General features: G+C 44.8%; 1 protein-coding gene across 1 annotated transcript in view; it reads left to right on the plus strand.

The window, feature by feature from the left end:
* Positions 1 to 2,795: 2,795 nt before the first annotated feature.
* FBXW8 (F-box and WD repeat domain containing 8) overlaps positions 2,796 to 19,909 on the plus strand; it is a 64,830-nt gene continuing 47,716 nt past the window's right edge. Inside the window, exons 1-4 of the mRNA XM_063315553.1 lie at positions 2,796 to 3,155; positions 8,133 to 8,237; positions 16,820 to 16,984; positions 18,517 to 18,605. Of these exons, the coding sequence (XP_063171623.1) occupies positions 2,826 to 3,155; positions 8,133 to 8,237; positions 16,820 to 16,984; positions 18,517 to 18,605 (689 nt within the window). The 5' untranslated portion in view covers positions 2,796 to 2,825. The remainder of the gene's footprint in view (positions 3,156 to 8,132; positions 8,238 to 16,819; positions 16,985 to 18,516; positions 18,606 to 19,909) is intronic.

Consider the following 19,909-nt stretch of genomic DNA (forward strand, 5'->3'; position numbering starts at 1 on the left):
GAAGGACAAGAGACCTCTTCCAGAAAATTAGAAACATCGGAGGTAAATTCAGGGCAAAAATGGGTATGATCAAAAACAAAGATGGCAAGGACCTAATAGAAGAAGAAGAGATCAAGAAAAGGTGGCAAGAATATACAGAAAACCTGTATAGGAAGGATAACAATAACGGGGATAGCTTTGATGGTGTGGTCAGTGAGCTAGAGTCAGACATCCGGAAGAGTGAGGTTGAATGGGCCTTAAGAAGCATTGCTAATAACAAGGCTGTAGGAGATGATGGCATCCCAGCTGAACTGTTCAAAATCTTGCAAGATGATGCTGTCAAGGCAATGCATGCTATATGCCAGCAAATTTGGAAAACACAAGAATGGCCATCAGACTGGAAAAAATCAACTTATATCCCCATACCAAAAAAGGGAAACACTAAAGAATGTTCAAACTATCGAACAGTGGCACTCATTTCACATGCCAGTAAGGTAATGCTCAAGATCCTGCAAGGTAGACTTCAGCAATTCATGGAGCGAGAATTGCCAGATGTACAAGCTGGGTTTAGAAAAGGCAGAGGAACTCGGGACCAAATTGCCAATATCCGCTGGATAATGGAAGAAGCCAGGGAGTTTCAGAAAAACATCTGTTTCTGTTTTATTGACTATTCTAAAGCCTTTGACTGTGTGGACCATAACAAATTGTGGCAAGTTCTTAGTGGTCTGGGGATACCAAGTCATCTTGTCTGCCTCCTGAAGAATCTGTATAACGACCAAGTAGCAACAGTAAGAACAGACTACGGAACAACGGACTGGTTTAAGATTGGGAAAGGAGTATGGCAGGGCTGTATACTCTCACCCTACGTATTCAACTTGTATGCAGAACACATAATGGGACATGCTGGGCTTGAGGAATCCAAGGCTACAGTTAAAATCGCTGGAAGAAACATTAACAATCTCAGATATGCAGATGATACCACTTTGATGGCTGAAAGCGAAGAGGAACTGAGGAGCCTTATGATGAAGGTGAAAGAAGAGAGTGCAAAAGCTGGCTTGCAGCTAAACCTCAAAAAAACCAAGATTATGGCAACCAGCTTGATTGATAACTGGCAAATAGAGGGAGAAAATGTAGAAGCAGTGAAAGACTTTGTATTTCTAGGTGCGAAGGTTACTGCAGATGCTGACTGCAGTCAGGAAATCAGAAGACGCTTAATCCTTGGGAGAAGAGCAATGACAAATCTCGATAAAATAGTTAAGAGCAGAGACATCACACTGACAACAAAGGTCCGCATAGTTAAAGCAATGGTGTTTCCCGTAGTAACATATGGCTGCGAGAGCTGGACCATAAGGAAGGCTGAGAGAAGGAAGATCGATGCTTTTGAACTGTGGTGTTGGAGGAAAATGCTGAGAGTGCCTTGGACTGCAAGAAGATCAAACCAGTCCATCCTCCAGGAAATAAAGCCAGACTGCTCACTTGAGGGAATGATATTAAAGGCAAAACTGAAATACTTTGGCCACATAAAGAGAAGACAGGACACCCTGGAGAAGATGCTGATGCTAGGGAGAGTGGAGGGCAAAAGGAAGAGGGGCCGACCAAGGGCAACGTGGATGGATGATATTCTAGAGGTGACGGACTCGTCCCTGGGGGAGCTGGGGGTGTTGACGACCGACAGGAAGCTCTGGCGTGGGCTGGTCCATGAAGTCACGAAGAGTCGGAAGTGACTAAATGAATAAACAACAAAAGGACTGAAAAGTGGGGGAAAAAGGCCTCATCATCGTAAAAGCCCCTGCTTTCTATCAGTCTGTTGTTTACTCCAGTGGTTCTCAAACATTCTGGTTTCAGGACCCCTTTACATTCTTAAGAATGATCAAGAACATTATTATTGAATCATTGGTCAAAAGTTGCCTAGTTTAATCAATAAATTAAATAAAATCAACATTGACTGCATTAGAAATTAAAACAGAGACATTTTAAAGTATTGGTTTGACTTCACAGGCCCCCTAAAATGGGCCTTGGGGACCCCCAAGGGTCCCCAGACCACACTTTTGAGAACTGCTGGTTTACTCTGGTTCATAATCATGCTTTTAGTTGTTTTTGTTTTTTCTAATTTTGTACATCGGTCAGAGTCCATTGCAGTTGTGTGGCCAATAAATTTAAATAAATAACTAAGCAAATAAATAGAGTGAGTTTGGTATACTGGTTAAGGCACCAGGCTAGAAACCAGGAGACTGTGAGTTCTAGTCCTGCCTTAGACACAAAGCCAACTGGGTGACCTAGGCCAGTCACTTTCTCTCAGCCCTGGGAGGGAGGCAATGGCAAACCACTTCTGAAAAACCTTGCCAAGAAAACTGCAGGGACTTCTTCAGGCAGCCTCCGAGAATCGGACACAATTGAACGGATTTTAAAAAAAGTGAATAAATGATGGAAAATTAATTAATTTATTAATGTCTCAAATTTGTATTACCGCCCATCTTCCCCCAAGGAGGGACTCTGAGCAGAAAATATTGAAAGAGCAGTGACAGAGCAAGAAGCCAAATAAATAAATAATGAATGAATGAATTGGAAGAGCAGCGCCAGAGTAAGAAGGCAAGCATTGCCAAGCATTACTCCCCCGAGTCCCGCACTGATGAGTGTGGATTGCATCCGGAGGTCCGGCGAAACTTCACACGCGAACTTTCTCTGCCGCGCTGAGCTCCGTCACGTGATGCGCAGACTCCCGCGCCTCCTTCTCCCTAGGCGGAACCTTCGAGCGCCGCCCGCAGTTTCCCCGCCGGCCGCTTTTGTCGGCTGGACCGGCGCAGCCGGAAGTGGCTGGTCCGACGGGGGCGCGTCGCCGGGCCGCCATGGTGGAGAGAGCGGCGGCGGAGCTCGACTCGTTCCGCCGCCGCTGGCGGGCGGAGCTGGCCCGAGACGGCCCGAGGCGGAGGAGGAAGAGCGGCGGGGGCCGGAAGAGGCCGCGAGAGGCGGAGGGCGAAGAGCCGCAGCCGGTGCGAGGCTGGGGCGTCTGCGGAGGTCTCCTTGGAGGGCTGCTGGAGGAAGAACCGCCGCCTCAGCGGCCCCCCCGCAGCCCCCCCTTGCCGGGCCCCGTCGTTGACCCCGGCCTCACCGCCGAGACCCCCGGAGGAGGAGGAGGAGGAAAGGAGGACCTTCTGGGGCAGCTCATTCAGGACTTGGTATGGGAAGCCCCGGCTCTTTTTTTGCTCCAGCAAGTTTTTCCGTAGGGTGTTCCCCTTCCCCCCCCCCCCCCCCGCGTCAGGTTGCAGGGCCTGGAGCCCCCCCCCCCACTTCGCAGGAGAACCGCCTTCCCCAGCCTGGTGCTCTTCAGTGTGGGTTGGATTACAACACCCATTATCCCCGTCCCTTGCCTCGTTTTTAATTTGTTATTGTCATTAGATTCAATAACAGCAAGACTCAATAAGGATCTCATAATAAAACAAAATGTAGAAAACCGCAGTGTAGGATAACCTCATAGGTACCCCTAAGGGCTGGAAGAAAAGAAAAAGAGAAAAGATCACCCACTCCCACACTCAGTACTTGGGACACACCAAAGCAAACCAGATCTTTAAGGCAGGCAGACGAACGGACTGTTCGGGTGATGGATGCTCCTTCAAAAGGCGAGAGCGTCTGACATACCATATTGACTACCTTTAATTTATCCCTTTAATTACGACACATGACAGCCTAAAGTTTTAGAGAGTGGGATACGATAATCTCTCCACCCCCCCCCACCCCATAAATCAGTATACCCCCTGTATCCCTTCAGGAGGTTGGCTGGGCTGAGAGGATGAAGGACTGGCCCAAAGTCACTCAATCAGTGGGGATGGCAAGGGCCCATGGCTCTTGACCCCTTGGAGTTGTCAGAAAACGACATCAGCATGCTATCCCCCATTGGCAGTCTGTCCCCCTTTTGCCTCTATTCCCAGTCATTCCCGGTCCCCCAGTGCCCTCCAAGCAAGGAGATGACGAAGCCCGACAGTTTTAGGGGAGGCTGCCTCCAAGTGGTGTTGGAATTGGGGAGGGGGGGACTTGGTCAGTGTAGCTGAGGATGATACGAGCACAGGCAGCTGGAGGCAAGATGAAGGTAATGGCATTGTGATGTGACCCAAAGATGCTTCTATCTTGGTTCCGTGGTTCGGTGCAGTGGATGCATGGCTTTTGTGTGGTGTGAACCCAAATATCCCTGGTCCTAATTCAGCTACATACTGCTTGTGCCACACTGGCTCACAGTCTGTGAACCATGGTATCGTGGAACCCAGACATTGTACTTTATAAACCATGGTCAGTGGTTTGGCATGTTGTGTGAGCCCATGAATCATGATACATCCAGTAAATTACAGTTGAACAATGGCATGGTTCATTGAATGAACCCAACCACTGATGCTAGGGGCCAAATCAATCTCATAGGTGTCCCATTTAACAAAATACATTACTCCACTCCTGCTTCTGAGACTTTAGAGCTCATCGTGAATCTTAATTTTGTTCATGTTTATTTTGCATCCTCTGAGTGTCTTTGGGACATTAATTTTACTTTCAGGGCATCAGTTAAGAATTGGATTCAGCATGTCAGTCAAAACATTGGAATGCAAATATTTATATTTTCTTGTTTGATGTAATTCATATAACAGAATGTCCTGTGCTTCAGTTAACATTCTACCTCCATTATCGGAACTTTTATTAAAAAAAAAAGTGCACCATTGCAACTTACTTTGCCAACAAGAATAGAGACAATGGTTTCTTCCCCCTGTGGTTCTTATTAATTGTTTGAAAGCAGTTAAAGTAGTATGGTGGAATTCTTGTTCCTCTATCACAAGAGGGGATAAAAATCCCTTTTCTTCTCTCTCTAGGCTAGCTAGGCTGAATGCATTTGACTAATCTGAAGCTTTGCTTATTGTGGACACCCTATTTTGGCTACTACTTTTTAACCCTGAATATTTTATTTTATGGCCTTCTGTTAGCTTGCACTGCGACTGTGTTTTTAAAAACATTTAAATGAATTTTTTTCTCTTTATACTGGAGTGTCTGAGGCTATTCCCCCCAACCCATGTGAGAATTTTCCTCTGATGTGCATTCTTGTGTGCAAATGTAATCTTAACCTTTCCCACAGGATTTCTTACACTGCAAGGCTTCATTCATTGTGAGCCTGGAGCCTGGAGCAGGTCATATTTGTGGTGCAGCTGGTTTTGCTGTTGCATGCATACTGCTGTTGTATTGCGATGCATCTGCATAGTGGAAGCTGTCTCTGAACAACTTTTTTTTTTTTTTGGCATGTGGTTATTTTAAATTTAGGAAAACGTTCCTTCCGTTGAAGAAAGTTAGTAAGCTGTGTATCAGAGCAGTGCAATAGAGGTGAGGAAAACCTCCAGAGAGGAAGATAGCCAGTTTTCAAGCTGGATCAGATAATTAATGAGTGATCTTCCCCCTCACCACTTCGTTTTCTCTCTGACTGGTTTTAGTGGAAGGGACAATAACAAAGACAGCTTTATGGCTCCACTTTTTGGTGGTGGTGGGGGGAATATATCAGAGGAATGAGAGCATTTTGGATTCTGCAGCTCCAAGATTCTCTGTAATCTGCCCTCAGTTTGCATTTTCACCCCTGCTGTTCTCAGAGCAATGACAGCAGGGGATGGTGGGAAGAAAATATTGTGCTATCATCACAGTCTCCTCTCTGCAGCCGCAAAAGGGGGCCCAGGTGCCGTTCAAGGCCCCTTCAGTCAGTTTCTTCAGGATCTGATAGTGACTCTCTAAGTATCATCCGTGTTTATTTTGATTTTAAATATATACATGGTGCTCCTACCAATGCTTCCACTATCAAGATTTGCCTGTTACATTTTTTTTCCAAAGTATGTAGCTTAACTGTCTCCAATAGTTTTTTTTTTTAAAAGCAATGTATGCAGTGTTAAAAGGAGTATGCTTCTCTCCATTCTGGTTAACTGCACTTTCTTTCTTTCTTTCTTTCTTTCTTTCTTTCTTTCTTTCTTTCTTTCTTTCTTTCTTTCTTTCTTTCTTTCTCTTTCTCTCTCTCTCTCTCCCCCCTTCTAAAAAGCCACAGATTAAATTTCTGACGGCAGCGAATTAATCCATTTACTGAACTAGAGTTCCATTAGTGCAATGATGTGTAAACGCGTGTCTCTAAGGAGCAGCTGCCAATGTTTGTCTTTTGGATTTTGTCCATCAGAAAGAAAGAAAGAAAGAAAGAAAGAAGACCTAGTTTAACCAGATAGATCCTTCCCCCCTCCTTTTCTTTGCATTCTTTTTTGTGTTTTCTGGTAATTGGTATTCAGATCTTGCAGTAGGCATAAAGGTAAAGACACCACTCAGAAATCTCTGAGTTGAAATAACTTATTTCATTTATGGGCTTGTTTGTAGCAGGACCCATATCTGGAGATGGAGTTTTTAGCTTTCTTCTGTGCTCCTTGAGTCCTCCCCCCACCCCCAAGCTTTAGGGACAAAAAGGGACAGGATTCACACACTGCAATAAACTATAAAGTGGCTTATTTGTATTTGGTTGAGTATGTTGGGTGAATGTTGATTGTAGTGTGTAAAACACAGATTAGATTTCACATGCTCTATGAACCTGATTCATAACCCAGCTCGTGAAACTGAGGGGTGATTATCTATCTTTGGCCACTACAGAGAAATGATACTATTTATTCAGTTGTGATTGATTGATTGATTCAATTTTGATGCCGCCCAACTCCAACTGACTCTGGGCAGCACATAATAATAAGAGTAACATAAAAACAACAAAATACAAAAAAAAAAAAACCCTGGGAAAAATACAAAAATAACCACAAAAATAAATGCAAGGTGGCAACTGAAATACAAAGCAAAAGATATAGGGGTGTCCCATTTACCCTGCCCGGAGGCCTGGGTAAATAATATCATTGTTTGCCACTGTTACATTATGTCTTTCCTTCAGATAGTTAAAATAGCACATACACCTTGTCTCGTTTTCCTCAAAATGACCACTTTTTGGAGTGGGTTGAGGTGAGAGAGAATGGCAGTCTGAAACCCCCCCAGGGAATTTCTGTGGCTGGGGGTGGGGGTGAACCTGGGTCTCCCCACTTCAAATCCATTGCCTTAACCACTGCGCCATACTGCCTCTCTAAGCTATTACTTTGGTTGTGCTGATAAAAAGAGAAAGGAAAAAACAAAACAATTGTTGATTTAGATACCACTGAAGAATAATAAAACAATTCCATTAAAACAGTGCCCCAGAAATCAAGATAATAGAAACAGTTAACCTCAAAGGAAAGGGTGGTGGTGGTCCGAAACGTGCCCTTCCCTGTCCCACACTTGGTGATGAAAGGCATGTAAAGATAAAGGAATTGAACTGTCTTCATTTCTTTGCATTCAAGATTTCGGGTACTTTTGGTTCAGGCCAGTTCCAGTCTTGGAAATCAGTCACACCTGGGGAAAGAAAAATGCCTGCTGGAAACAGTTCTGTTCTTTCTGGGCCAGACCATTGCTAACTTTGAAGGTCTGATACCAGAGGCTGTCAAAGTTTCCGTGTGGTCTGGGAGAGGACATTTGAGGTTAAATCTTCCCCTCCAAGGTGAACCACTTTTTGAAAAAACCCTCCAGCCCTGGGGAGCATAAATGCATTTTATTGATTCTCCCTCTTTTAATAAATATTTCAGCAACTTGTGGATGTTGGAAAAATGGACCGGGGTATTTATGCAGCATATGACATTAAATTGTTTCATTAGGTTTTACCCAATTTTAAAGCTATTGGAAGTTTCCTGATTTGCTGTTTTCTGGGGAGCCCATTTCTCGTTCCTCTGTGCTCCCTTATGAGTTCTGTTGCTGAACCAAAAAGTTACGTGTTTGTTTATTTTGTCGTTTATTTACCACCTTTGTGGACTAGGCCTTTCGAGAAATCTTAAATATAACAAATCCTCTGAAATTATAATGCAATATAGACCACACCTGGGTTAATTACAAAACAATTTAGTATAATTTGAAATGGGGTTACAGCAGAATATGTCATGACAAAGAGAATTGGGAGTATAAATAGGTAGGAAAAACGGTTTGGCCCTCTGAGCAAGGGTCACCTTCAGGTAGGGAGCCTGTTTACAAAGCAGCCATCGCTTAGCTATCACTGTCAGTGAAATAAACCCTCTCTTCCCCTCTCCTTTGCTTCTTTTCAGAATGAAATAAACGAAGTTCCCTTTTTTGATGTGCAGCTGCCTTACGAGTTGGCCTTAAAAATATTTCAGTTCCTTGGCAGAATGGAGCTGGGGAGGTGTGCTCAGGTAAGTTCTACCTCTGCTGACATAGTATACACACAGGTAGCCTCGGCAGGACAGAGTAGAAGAAGAAGCAACGTGGTTGAGTGGTGATATTGTGAGGCCTTTCAGAGAAAAAAAGGAAGAAACAAAAGAAAACAGCATTCAGTTAGGATTGGAGCTGTAACTTCATTTGATGTTTTTAGCCCTGGAGAATTTTTTTCCCCTCCTCTCCTTCCTAAGATAAACTGAAATTGTTGCGGGGGGGGGGGCTCATACATATGCAGGAATTTGGCATTTGTATATGGCTGGTTTAGCATTTGAACGTATATATTATGGAATTGTATAGTAGGAAAAGGTCATTTGGCACCCCCAGTCCAATCTCATGCTTAGTGTCGGCTTCTAGATTGAAGTATTCCCAATAGAAACCGTTCAACCTCTAAACGCATCTAGTCAAGGGAAACCCACCATTTCTCAGAGAAATTGGATCTCCTGTCAAACTGTTTTTATCGTTAAGGAGATTTTCCTAACATTTCAGCCAGAAACTGCTTTCCTGTACCTGTTATTCTGGTTTCTGGGATGATGAGGGATCCCCACCGCCCCATTTGTCTTAAGACTAAACATGCCGCATTCCCTGAGTCTCTTGTCGTGGGACTCATGTTCCAGTTCCGCGGTCTTCATCGTGGCCTTCTAAATCTGTTCCAAACTTGTCTGTATTCATTGTAAAGTGTGGTACTGTAAAGGAAGTTAGGGATGACCTTGGAGAAGGTCTGAAAGGACCATAAAAGAGGGACTTGGATAAGTTATGATGCAGTCCAGCGATTGAAACGAGTGTGAAAGAAAGTCAAAATAACTCTGCCTTGATTTTATTTGGTATAAGATGGATCAGAGAGATGCTTGGACAGGCTTCCAGGGTGATGTCAGCCCTTCAAGGTAGGCTAGGTCAAGGAACAGGCAGGGGAGGGATTCCAGGAATGCCATGTTATTGTTGTAGGTGTAATAATAGAATCTTGGGAGTCCATCCAAGTTGCTCTCTGATCCATCTAAACAAAGTCAAAGCCATGTTATTTTGAGTTTCTCTCTCACACTTGCTTCAGTCTCTGCACTATATAATCACTTCTCCACAAGGATTCTTTTATGCCTTCCCCAAGATCATCTCTAAATTCCTTCATAGATACCCTGAATTTGACACCATACTTCAGGTGGAGACTGACCAGTACAGAATAAAATGGAAATTTTGGTTCCTTTGACTGGAAAATTATCCTTCTCTTGATGCAGCCTATAACAGTGTTTGCCTTTTTTGGTAGCCACATCACACTGTTGACTCATATTCATCTTAAAGTCAGTTACACTTGTGCTTTGGATATATCTGTGAAGCTGACCAAGATATACTACTGTATATATTTCAGTATTTTAAGATAACAACCTCACACTGCTGACTTGGATACCAATATTGCATACACATTTATACAGAAGTAAGATCAGCTCAGAGAAACAGTTTGGTGTCGTGGTTAAGGCACCAGGCCAGAAACCAGGAGACTGTGAGTTCTAGTCCCATCTTGGGCACAAAGCCAGCTGGGTGACCTTGGGCCAGTCCCTCTCTCTCAGCCCTAGGAAGCAGGCAATGGCAAACCACTTCTGAAAATCTTGCCAAGAAAACTGCAGGGATTTGTCCAGGCAATCCCCAGGAATCAAGACTGACTTGAAGGCATCAAAAAGGGGATCCAGATTGGTGTAGTGGTTTAAGGTGCCAGGCTAGAAACCAGGAGACCCTGAGTTCTAGTCCCGCCTTAGGCCCAAAGCCAGCTGGCTGACCTTGGGCCAGTCACTCTCTCTCAGCCCTAGGAAGGAGGCAATGGCAAACCACTTCTGAAAAACCTTGCCAAGAAAACTGCGGGGACCTGCCCAGGCAGTCTCCCAGAATCAGACACGATTGAATGGATTAAAAAAAAAAATCAGCTCAGTTCAGTAGAGTTTACCTTAAAGGACAATCCTACATTTGTGTTTCTCTGCAAAGAAATAATAGAGTAAACTATTGTTGGTATAAAGACCCCAGAAAAATTTGCAGGTGTGCTTGGGGCACTCCAGGTGCAAATCCTAGAACAAGGGCAAAAGCGTGTGATGGAGCCAGGAGGGAAAAGATGATATTTTTTGGGTTCTGTTTCCATTATGGACTACTAACAGGTTAGACTGATAATGTTTTCTTACAGCACTGATGGTCTTTTACAGGATAGCTGGGCCGCTTAACAACCTTATTAGTTTCCCAAGAGTTTTGTCAGGGCCAGCCCAAGAACAGTGTCGGGTCAGTGTATTCCAAACTCCAGTTCTTTATTGCTTTCACCGTACAGACAGAATCTTGCCAGACTGAAGCTGCTCTAACTGACCTAAGGGGAAATAACCTGGGAGACTCTAGGGCGGAGCTACCTTGAACCTCTTAACTTTCCCAGCAACAGTCTCCGGACTGTGAATCCTCTTATCTGCCTGGAATGCGCTCCCTCCTTCCAGGGAATCAGCGGCAGCGCCGAAATCCACCACAAGTTTTTCTCTTATTCTTTTGTTTCTTTGTAATGGCTTTATCAAACACCATAAGGACAATGTCTGTAGAAGCAATGCCTGGATATTTGGGAGATGGTGGAGGGCTGAGCGGAGATCTAGGGTTTTACAAGGCTTTTGAAGTGAGATGAGGTAAGCCGGTGCTTTTAGTCCACTTCCAAAGTGATCGAGTTAAGAGCAGAGCCATAAATATGAAGACCGTTTTCATTTTTCTCTTGGCGCTTTTGAGTTTTGAACGATGGCATAGTTTTTCAGCTAAATGGAACGCCCTGCTGTCTTTTCATTGCCTTTGTCATGGATTTTTATGTTTATTTAAAAAAAAAAGAGGATTGGTAGCAGAGTTCATAAAACGGTGCTAGTTAATGGGACTGGTTAGCTTAGCAGAGGAGTCCCTGGAGAGAGAGCTTGCTTGCTTGCTTGCTTGCTTGCTTGCTTGCTTGCTTGCTTGCTTGCTTGCCTGCCAAAGTGGTAACCGGCTGATAGCAAAAACCGGAATATAACTTCCCTCTTTGAAATCTGCGGAATTGAACTGAGATTGTCACACAAAAGAGAAATAGCAAACCTGTATCTTCCCTGCCAGCATCTGTACCCTGTTGTAACTACATCTTTGTTGCTGTGAAAAGCGTAGGACAGCTTCTACCATGTTAGATGTTGGAAGTTCACATGCTTCAAGAGCATGCCTGTGCCCTTTCCTGAAGAAAATTCAGAATCTCTGTGTTGAATCAAGGTCCAAAGAACTTCTTCGTTTAGAAGAGTGTTCTGTTTGTGGATTCTTAATGGGACTTTTTAAAGCTGAATCTTCTAGGTATAGCTGTAGACAGGCTAAGGTAGATAACAATGATTGGATAAAAATAGGAGAGGATGAGAATGGCTTTGCAGCTATAAGTTGAAATTCGTCAACGAGATACATCTTTTGGAAGACTTCAGAGAAATGATTCATGGAGCCAGAAATTAGTCAGGTCTGAATGTTCCTCCCTTAGTACTTTCCTCCCAGTGTGCTGTGGTATTCCTTTCTGGTTTGCATTAAGCAACATTCCCCATTGCATCAGAACCAGAGAACCCAAACTCGGTTCTGATTAGTAAGCCAGAATTATGTCCATAAAGGGTGGGCAACATATTGTCCTTCAGATGTTGCTGAATTCCAGCTCCCACCAGGGTGATGATGAGGGACCAAGAGCAATCCTTCAGTCCAAAATCTGGAGGGCCACAGCTTGCCCTCCCTTGATTTATGTCCTTGGACCTGGGCCATAATCGCATAATAGGTGACGCAATTCAAGAGTTACTGTGAAATGTCAAAGCAGGCTTCAGAGTCTTACCGCATGGGGTGGATTTGTGATCCATTCCGTTTAATGCAATTCCTGCTGAATAATTGGGGAATGGCGTGGCTCCAAGTGTTGTTCTGAAGATGACAATTTGGTGAAGCTGTTTCTTTCTGAGAAATTAGCGATATCTGAGTGACAGTAAAAAGATGTTGCTGTTCCTTTTTACTGAAGCCTTTGCCAATATCCCACCAAAATAAAAAGTTTTGTCCTCAAAACAAGGCTGTGAAGCAGTGCTCCCCGACTTGGTCCCCGCCAAGTGCCAGAATCCTCAGCCGCCCTGCGGCACCATGACGTGGGATCATGTAATTTTTGGTGCAAGGTCTCTATGCAGATGCTTGCTAGTTCATTGAAGGGAACCGACTCATAGGCTGTAATAGAACAATACTCATCCAGCAGAAAGGATCGTTAGGCCTGCAATGTCTTGCTGATCAACATCTTTTATTAATTAATTTTATTTGTATCCCACCTTTCACTTCAAGACAGCATAAACAGCGCACTATCCTCCTGTTTTTACCCTAAAACAACAGCCCTTTGAGGGAGGTTGCCCTGAAAAAGGTTGACTGGCCCACAGTCATCCAAGGAGATTCTGTGGCTGAAGGTGGACAAGAACCCAGGTCTTCTCATTTCTAGTCCAGCACCTTCGTCATTGTACCACCCGTGGGCTGAAAGAGAGGGACTAGCTCAAAATCACCCAATGAACTGGACTAGAACCTGGGTCTCCTAACCCAACAACTTAATCACTACCCCATGCTGGATTTCCTCTTTTATTTGGCTGTACAATGTTAGCTTTCCAGAACCCGCTCCCTGTTTCTTTCTCACCATCTCAACTGATCAAGAGTTCTAGAAACATGAAAGCTGGCAGCAATATTGCTCAACTTCATCTAGCCCAAGAAGAGGCCTTGCTTCTCTGATCAATGAGTTAGGTCAGAGTTTCTCAACCAGGATTCCATGGAACCCTCGGGTTCCGAGAGAGGTCACTAGGGGTTCCCTGGGAGATCACAATTTATTTAAAACATTTCACATTCCAGCAACTTCACATTAAAGAGGTGAGTTTCATTATTTTCAGTTTAAGAATACTGTTAGTGCATATATAGAGGCCTACACATGAAACGGATATAATAATTTTGTAACTTCTGGCCTATATTTGTGCAGAGGGTCCCCAAGGCCTGAAAAATATTTCAAGGGTTCCTCCAGGGTCAAAAGGTTGAGAAAGGCTGAGTTAGGTCCTTCCTTCTTCCTATCGTATCATCCATTCAGCTGCTCGAGGGCAGCCGACAGAACAGGACCTGGTCACTACCCTCTAGTAGTCATCTGGATTCTTGTCTCTGTAAGCACGGCTCTGTCGAGGTGAACCCTTAGGGGGAGGTGATGCAGCAGCCTGGAAAAATGACCACTTTTTTTTCCCATTTGGTCTCCATTCACTCTCCCCCTCCCCACCTGCTTTGAGCATCTTGGTTAAGCTTTCACCAGCCTTTCCATCACTAAGAGGCTAAGAGCACTAACATAGCCAAGGGGGGCTCTTTTAAATATTTTGGCACTGAGCTTCTCACCTGTTGTCATCTCAAGCAGAGTTCCTGGGTTTGAGCAACAGCCAAAGGCATGTATACACATGTGTTAAATGGAGCCCCTCATGGTCCTGCTATAAAGTGGCATGCTTAAGACACTTTCCATTAGAGGTTTTTTTTTGCAGCTGCTCCTCACTTGACAATGCTTGGCTGTGCCAGTTTCTAGCATGTTAATGGGCCATTTCAGCTTTGAGTCCTCCTCAAAAAGTTCAGCGTGATAAGCCTGCAGGGCTAGAAGTAACCTGATTAAAATCACAGTGGGATAAAGCATCCTTGTTTCATCCCCGCCCCCCGCCCCCATGACCTGGACCTTTTATGGTGTTTCTTGAAAGCACCTCTTTCATGCAAATTCGGCCAAACGAAAAAACAAAAGCAACTTCAAAAGGTTCCCTTCTCCATTCGTCCGCGATGCCCCATCCTTAGTTCCGAACTGGCTGCGGTTGGCAAATCTTTTTGTTTACCGCTAAGTTCACAAATCTCAGCCTTGTTGGTGGCAACAACCTCCAGTCAAAACTGGGCACAGGAATGTTTCCTTTTAAACACTCGGTGCATTTGGCTTCTGCCAAACAGCTGCTTCTTTGCATACAGCAGCAGCCTCTTTTAAAACAAAGCCACAACCCACAACTAGCAACACGCGGAACATTCAATAGTCCCATGTTGGAAAATGTGTTGTTGTTTTTCAAAAAGAAAAACTGGCAGAAGAGCTGGGGTTTTCTTGAATTTCCAGTTTGCATATCTACCACCACTACAGCAGCAACCTTAGATCAGCCTTTCTCAATCTTTTGACTCTGGAGGAACCCTTGAAATGTTCTTTAGGCCTCGGGAACCCCTGCCCATTCAGGCTCAAATATAGGCCAGAAGTTGCAAAATTATTGTATTTGTTTCATGGGTAGGCCTGTCTGTGTGCTTGAACAGTGTTCTTAAACTAAAAATAAAGAATGAAACTTACCTCTTTAATGTGAAGTTGCCTGAATTTGAAATAATCTTTTAAATGAATCGTGATCTCCCAGGGAACCCCTAGTGACCTCTCGCGGAGCCCTGGGGTGCCATGGAGCCCTGGTTGAGAAACCCTGGCTTAGATGGACCAATGGACTATTTTTCTGTACATCTAGCCAAGTTTGGCCAGTGGGATGAGCTAAGCAGAGTCAGAGCTGAGTAGTACATGGATGGGAGACCACCAGGAATGGGAAGTGAGCAAAACACCACCGGAGAAAGACAAGCAGAACATTTCTGGGTGCGTCTCTGTGTTGTCCCCAGGAGTCAAACTTTTTTATATCATAGGTCTGCAATTTTGGATCAAGCCAATGGTCTCATGTGACTGTTTGAATACCAAGCCCAAGTTGTATGGCAAAAAGCGGGTGTGGTCAGAAATAAAGGTAAAGGTAAAGGTTTCCCTTGACATTAAGTCCAGTCGTGTCCCCGACTCTAGGGGGTGGTGCTCATCTCCGTTTCAAAGCCGAAGAGCCGGCGTTTGTCCGTAGACACTTCCTCCGTGGTCATGTGGCCAGCATGACTAAACGGAACGCCGTTACCTGCCCGCCGAAGCGGTACCTATTCATCTACTCACATTGGCATGTTTTCAAACTGCTAGGTTGGCAGGAGCTGGGACTAGCAACGGGAGCTCACCCTGTCACGTGGATTCGAACCGCCGACTTTCTGATCGGCAAGCTCAGCAGCTCAGCGGTTTAACCCGCAGCGCCACCGCGTCCCTTTTTGGTCAGGAGAGGTGCCTATATTTATGATTTTTCTCTTCTGTCACAAGTGATTCAATTTGGTGGCAACTTTGAGGGGAAATGTGGCCCGCATCCTGGGCTTTAAACAATCGCCTGCCTGCCTTGCATGAGAATTTCCTACACGTAGATAAATTTGTCCAGCAAGGACCTGTTGGGCAAGCATCTTTTCCCCAATGTGCTCATTTCTTATTTGCAAGGAAACCCTCTCCCCCAACGCATGCATGGATTTTTTGTGAGAGATTAAAACTGTCATGTTTCACCTGCAGGCTGAAGTCTGTTTCACGTTACTACCTCATTAGGCTGTGTATGTAGATCGAGTCATTGTCTGGGAAGGCTGCGTCCGCTCACTTCTTTTGCATAACAGAGATTTTGGTAGAAATACTTCATATCTCAGCTTGGCTGTCTTTGTAACTAGAGGCAACCAATCTCAAGCCTTTGAGTTTCACTCTCAAGACTTGCACCTGCCTGTCTCTGCCCCTGGCCCTGGACTTCGCCATGTGTATTCTCTGACAACAGTCCCTTTATTAACTGCATGGTTATTTCTTGAGAAAAGTAGAAGAAAACTCTTCGGGGCTTGCTTTTTAGCGCTTTTCTTCTGCGCTGTTTTTCAGCATTAGCCTGATTATTTCTGAGCTGTTTTGCAATCATTTCCCTGAGTCTTTTCCTGCTATTCTGCCTTTAAAATGTAAACAAATTGGAGTTTAAGGATCAGCGAGGTGTGGGTGTCTTCAGTGTCAGTTCCCTGAGTAAATAAAGTTCACCTTTGGGGCAGAAAGACATTTCTGCCAGTGATTTGGATTCCTCGTCTTGGCTTTGCAATTTACGTTTTCTCGCCAAAACTTAGAATTACATACGCTGGCTGGTTTGCTCCCAAGTTCCCCTGTTTAAGCCTAGGATTAAGGATCCAAGCAACGCTTGGAGGCAGGAAACATGTGCAGTTTGGACCTTTAGATCTGCTTTGTTCTTGCTTCCTGCCTCTCATGCTGCTGGGTGGCAAAAATACTTGGAATCTAAGGGGAAAGTGGAGCAGAATGTTTAAATAGGAGTTCAGCTCAATTTCACCCATGCCTGATGCAGTAGAAGATGTAACAGAAATCTCAGATGGGACATTGAGACCATAACATTCCAGGGGTAACACATTAATTTTCCTTCTGTGCAGGATGATGCACCTTGAAGGTGGGTTGGCAACCTTGTGCCAGAAGTGCAAAATCGTGCCCAAGATTGCTAAAACCTTTAATGATATAATCTAAACTCCAAAATCTTCTGTGAACCTACATTTAAGAATGTTTTAAATCCTATTTTAATGTTAATGCTGGAGTCACGCAGGCACTGTTTTGGGGTGGCGGATTCCTTGACCACTGAGAGCATCATGTTTTCTACCTCTGGTTTCAGAGAATGTATCCCCACCCAGCTTTTTTTCCCCCCCCCACTTTTAGGTAAGCCGAGCTTGGAAGGTACTTGCCGAAGATCAAGTCCTGTGGTTCTGGCTTTGTCAACAGGAAGGTTATCTGTCTGACAATCAAATCTCAGACTTTCCCTGTTGGAAACAGACCCTCCGGGAATGTCGGGAGAAAGAGCAGACTTTGCGCACCAATTGGAAGGTAATGGAAAAGAACACCTCATTCGATGCACACTGTAATGCTAGAGTACCATATTGGAAAGTACCATTCTGTTGCAGTTTGAACGTAGACTCTTTGGGGGATCATACAGAGCGTGACGGGAGCTTTTGCACCAGAAGTCTTTTCTTCAAGGTCATCTAGCAAGGCCCACCAGTAGCTCCAAATCTCTGGATTGAGAACTTATTTGGACTCGGAACAGTCTTGTTCTCAAGATGTTCCGTGTGGTGTGGTGGTGAAGGTGTTGGACTAAGTGCCGGGAGGCCAAGGTTCAAGTCCCTTCTCAGCCATGGGGGGTTCCAGGGGACTTAGACCAGTCTCTCCCTCTCAGCCCAAGAACCAGGGTGGGGTGGTGGCCAAGGTGCTGGACGAGGAATGGACCCAGGTCCTAATCCTTCTGTAGGCACGGACATACACTGGGTGACTGCAGACTAGATTGTGTAAGTACACCATCACAGATGTCCCAGCATAGTTGTCTGGATGCTTAGGTGTTACTGAGCCTGTTTGTGGGAAGACCACAAAGATGGGAGATGGGCAGTGACGCGGTTTGAAATATAAATAAATAAATAAATCCGCCCATCCTCTGGTGTTGGTTGTGTTTATGAAGAATACAGTGGAGTGGTTTGGAAAACATGGATCTGTGCTTGTTGCTTTTGTTCTACTTTGCCTTGGGTCTGCTTGGTCAGCCTCTGCTCCCAGGGTGCCCAACAGAAACCTCTCCCCATAGCTGCAGACAGGAAGTCTTTGGAATGGATTAGAGAGCCAATTTGGTGTGATGGTGAAGGTGCTGGGCTAGAGACCGGGAGTCCGTGAGTTCTAGTCCCACCTTAGGCCTGAAAGCCAGCTGGGTGACTTTGGGCCAATCCCTCTCTCTCCGCCCAGCCCACCTCGCAGGGTTGTTCTTGTTGTTGGGAAAATAAGAGCAGGAAAGCTTATTAGGTATGTTCCCTGTCTTGAGTTATTTATAAAAATAATAAAGGTGGGATAGGAGGAGGAGGAGGAGGCGGACTGTGGCAAAACAAAGCAAAGGTAGTGCCAATAGCAATAAGTGCCTTGGGTGCAATTCCAAAACATCTGGAGCACCACTGGAACACCATTAGCATTGACAAAATCACCATCAGTCAGTTGCAAAACACAGCTTAACTTGGAACAGCTGACATCCTTCGACAGTGCTTTTAATATTATTAAACCACAACCCTTCTGCCTATCCCAAGTCCTTGGGAAGGACTCGATAGGTGGACAAAAATGCCAAATCCAGTCCAAACATTTGGCTGCCTGTGCGACCAGCCATCACAGTAGCGTAGAGGAGCATCAGCAACTACCCAGCTGGCCACTGGTCGATCTTAGTGTTGCCTATCAGGGTACTACTTCCCCAGCTTTTCAAATAGGAGCCTTTCCCAGCAACGTCTGGGATTCAACTTGAGTGTCAAAAGCCACAGCACTTCCAGGGAGGCAGACTTGCAGGGGTCCTGAGGGCCTGGACCAAACCCACGGCTTTTCCTTGTCTTGCTCTGCAGAACCGTGTGGGGGCTGTGAGCCAGTTGCAGCACGAAGTCGGGAACATTCTGTGCGATGTGCATTCTTGCCACGGAGTGGTCATCGCAGGGTAAGTCTGTGGCCGAGAGCTTAGCGTGCAGCTAGAATTCTTCTCCTGTCTCCTCCTGGCAGCCTAAGTAGTTCTCGGGGCAATTTGTGGCCCAGCCAGCTTCAGGAGGTGAATTTTCCAGCTACAATTCCTAACTAGGTTAAGGGAGGCAGAGCATATGGGTGTTGCTGCTGCTGTGGATTGTAGACAGGATTTCTAGATCTAAAAGGCACATGAGGAATTACTTAAAATTTAAACCAAGAGTTGTGGTGGCTTACGGTGTAACAAAAATTTTTAAAAAATCAGGTTGAACATGGGGAATGTTACCACTCTTGGAAACTAATGGGTAAAGTTTGCCCTAGCTCCTGATCCTAATGCCTCAATACAGCCTTTCTCAACCTTTTTACCCTGGAGGAACCCATGAAATATTTTCTAGGCCTCAGGGAACCCCTGCACGTTCAGGCTCAAATATAGGCCAGAAGTTAGAAAATTATTATATTTGTTTCATGTGTAGGCCTGTATGTATGCACTAACAGTGTTCTTAAACTAAAAGTAAAGAATGAAACTGGCCTCTTTAATGTGAAGTTGCCCGAATTGGATTTTTTAAAAAAAAATAAATCGTGATCTCCCAGGGAACCCCCAGTGACCTCTGGCGGAATCCGAAGGTGCCACGGAACCCTGGTGGAGAAACCCTGCCTCTTATCTGTTGTGTTGACCTGCAACCCAGAGTCGTGGCTTGTTCCTGATTTTTGAGCCTGGTTTGTTTGAAGATAAGCAGGAGTTCAGGTTTGAGTAACATAACCTGCAGCTGCAGGCATTCTGGATGTATTAGGTGTAAATCCAGGAAGCCAGGTGGGAGAGTTGAGAAGGCTGGGTTGGTCTGCTGCTCTTCCCAGATGAAGTGAAATTCATCAGAATGGCTATGCCTTTCCGTTGTATACAAATCAAACTGTAGGCTGGGTCTACCCATGATACTAAACTAGGATTTAAGTAAAGCCCTGGTTTGTTCATCAAACTGCAGAGCCTGTTCATATCTTTAAACCATGATGGGTGAATTAATGTATCATGCCAAACTAAAAGCAGGTAGAGGGCCTTCTAACTTAGCCTTCTGTATGAATCAGGACATTGTGTTTTGACCTTGGGTGTGGTATTCACTATTAGGTGAGAATGAAAGAAAACGTGATTTTGAATTACCTGATCTGGATTAGATTGGAGCTGGATTGGAATTAGATTGATCCAGTGAAGGAAGGCATGTGTGCTTATTAGGAATGTCTTCTTTGAAAGGATATATATTATTCATGCTTATCTTTCAGGAGCTTGACCTC

Source organism: Candoia aspera, chromosome 15, assembly GCF_035149785.1.
Source record: "Candoia aspera isolate rCanAsp1 chromosome 15, rCanAsp1.hap2, whole genome shotgun sequence".
NCBI classification, from domain to species: domain Eukaryota; kingdom Metazoa; phylum Chordata; class Lepidosauria; order Squamata; family Boidae; genus Candoia; species Candoia aspera.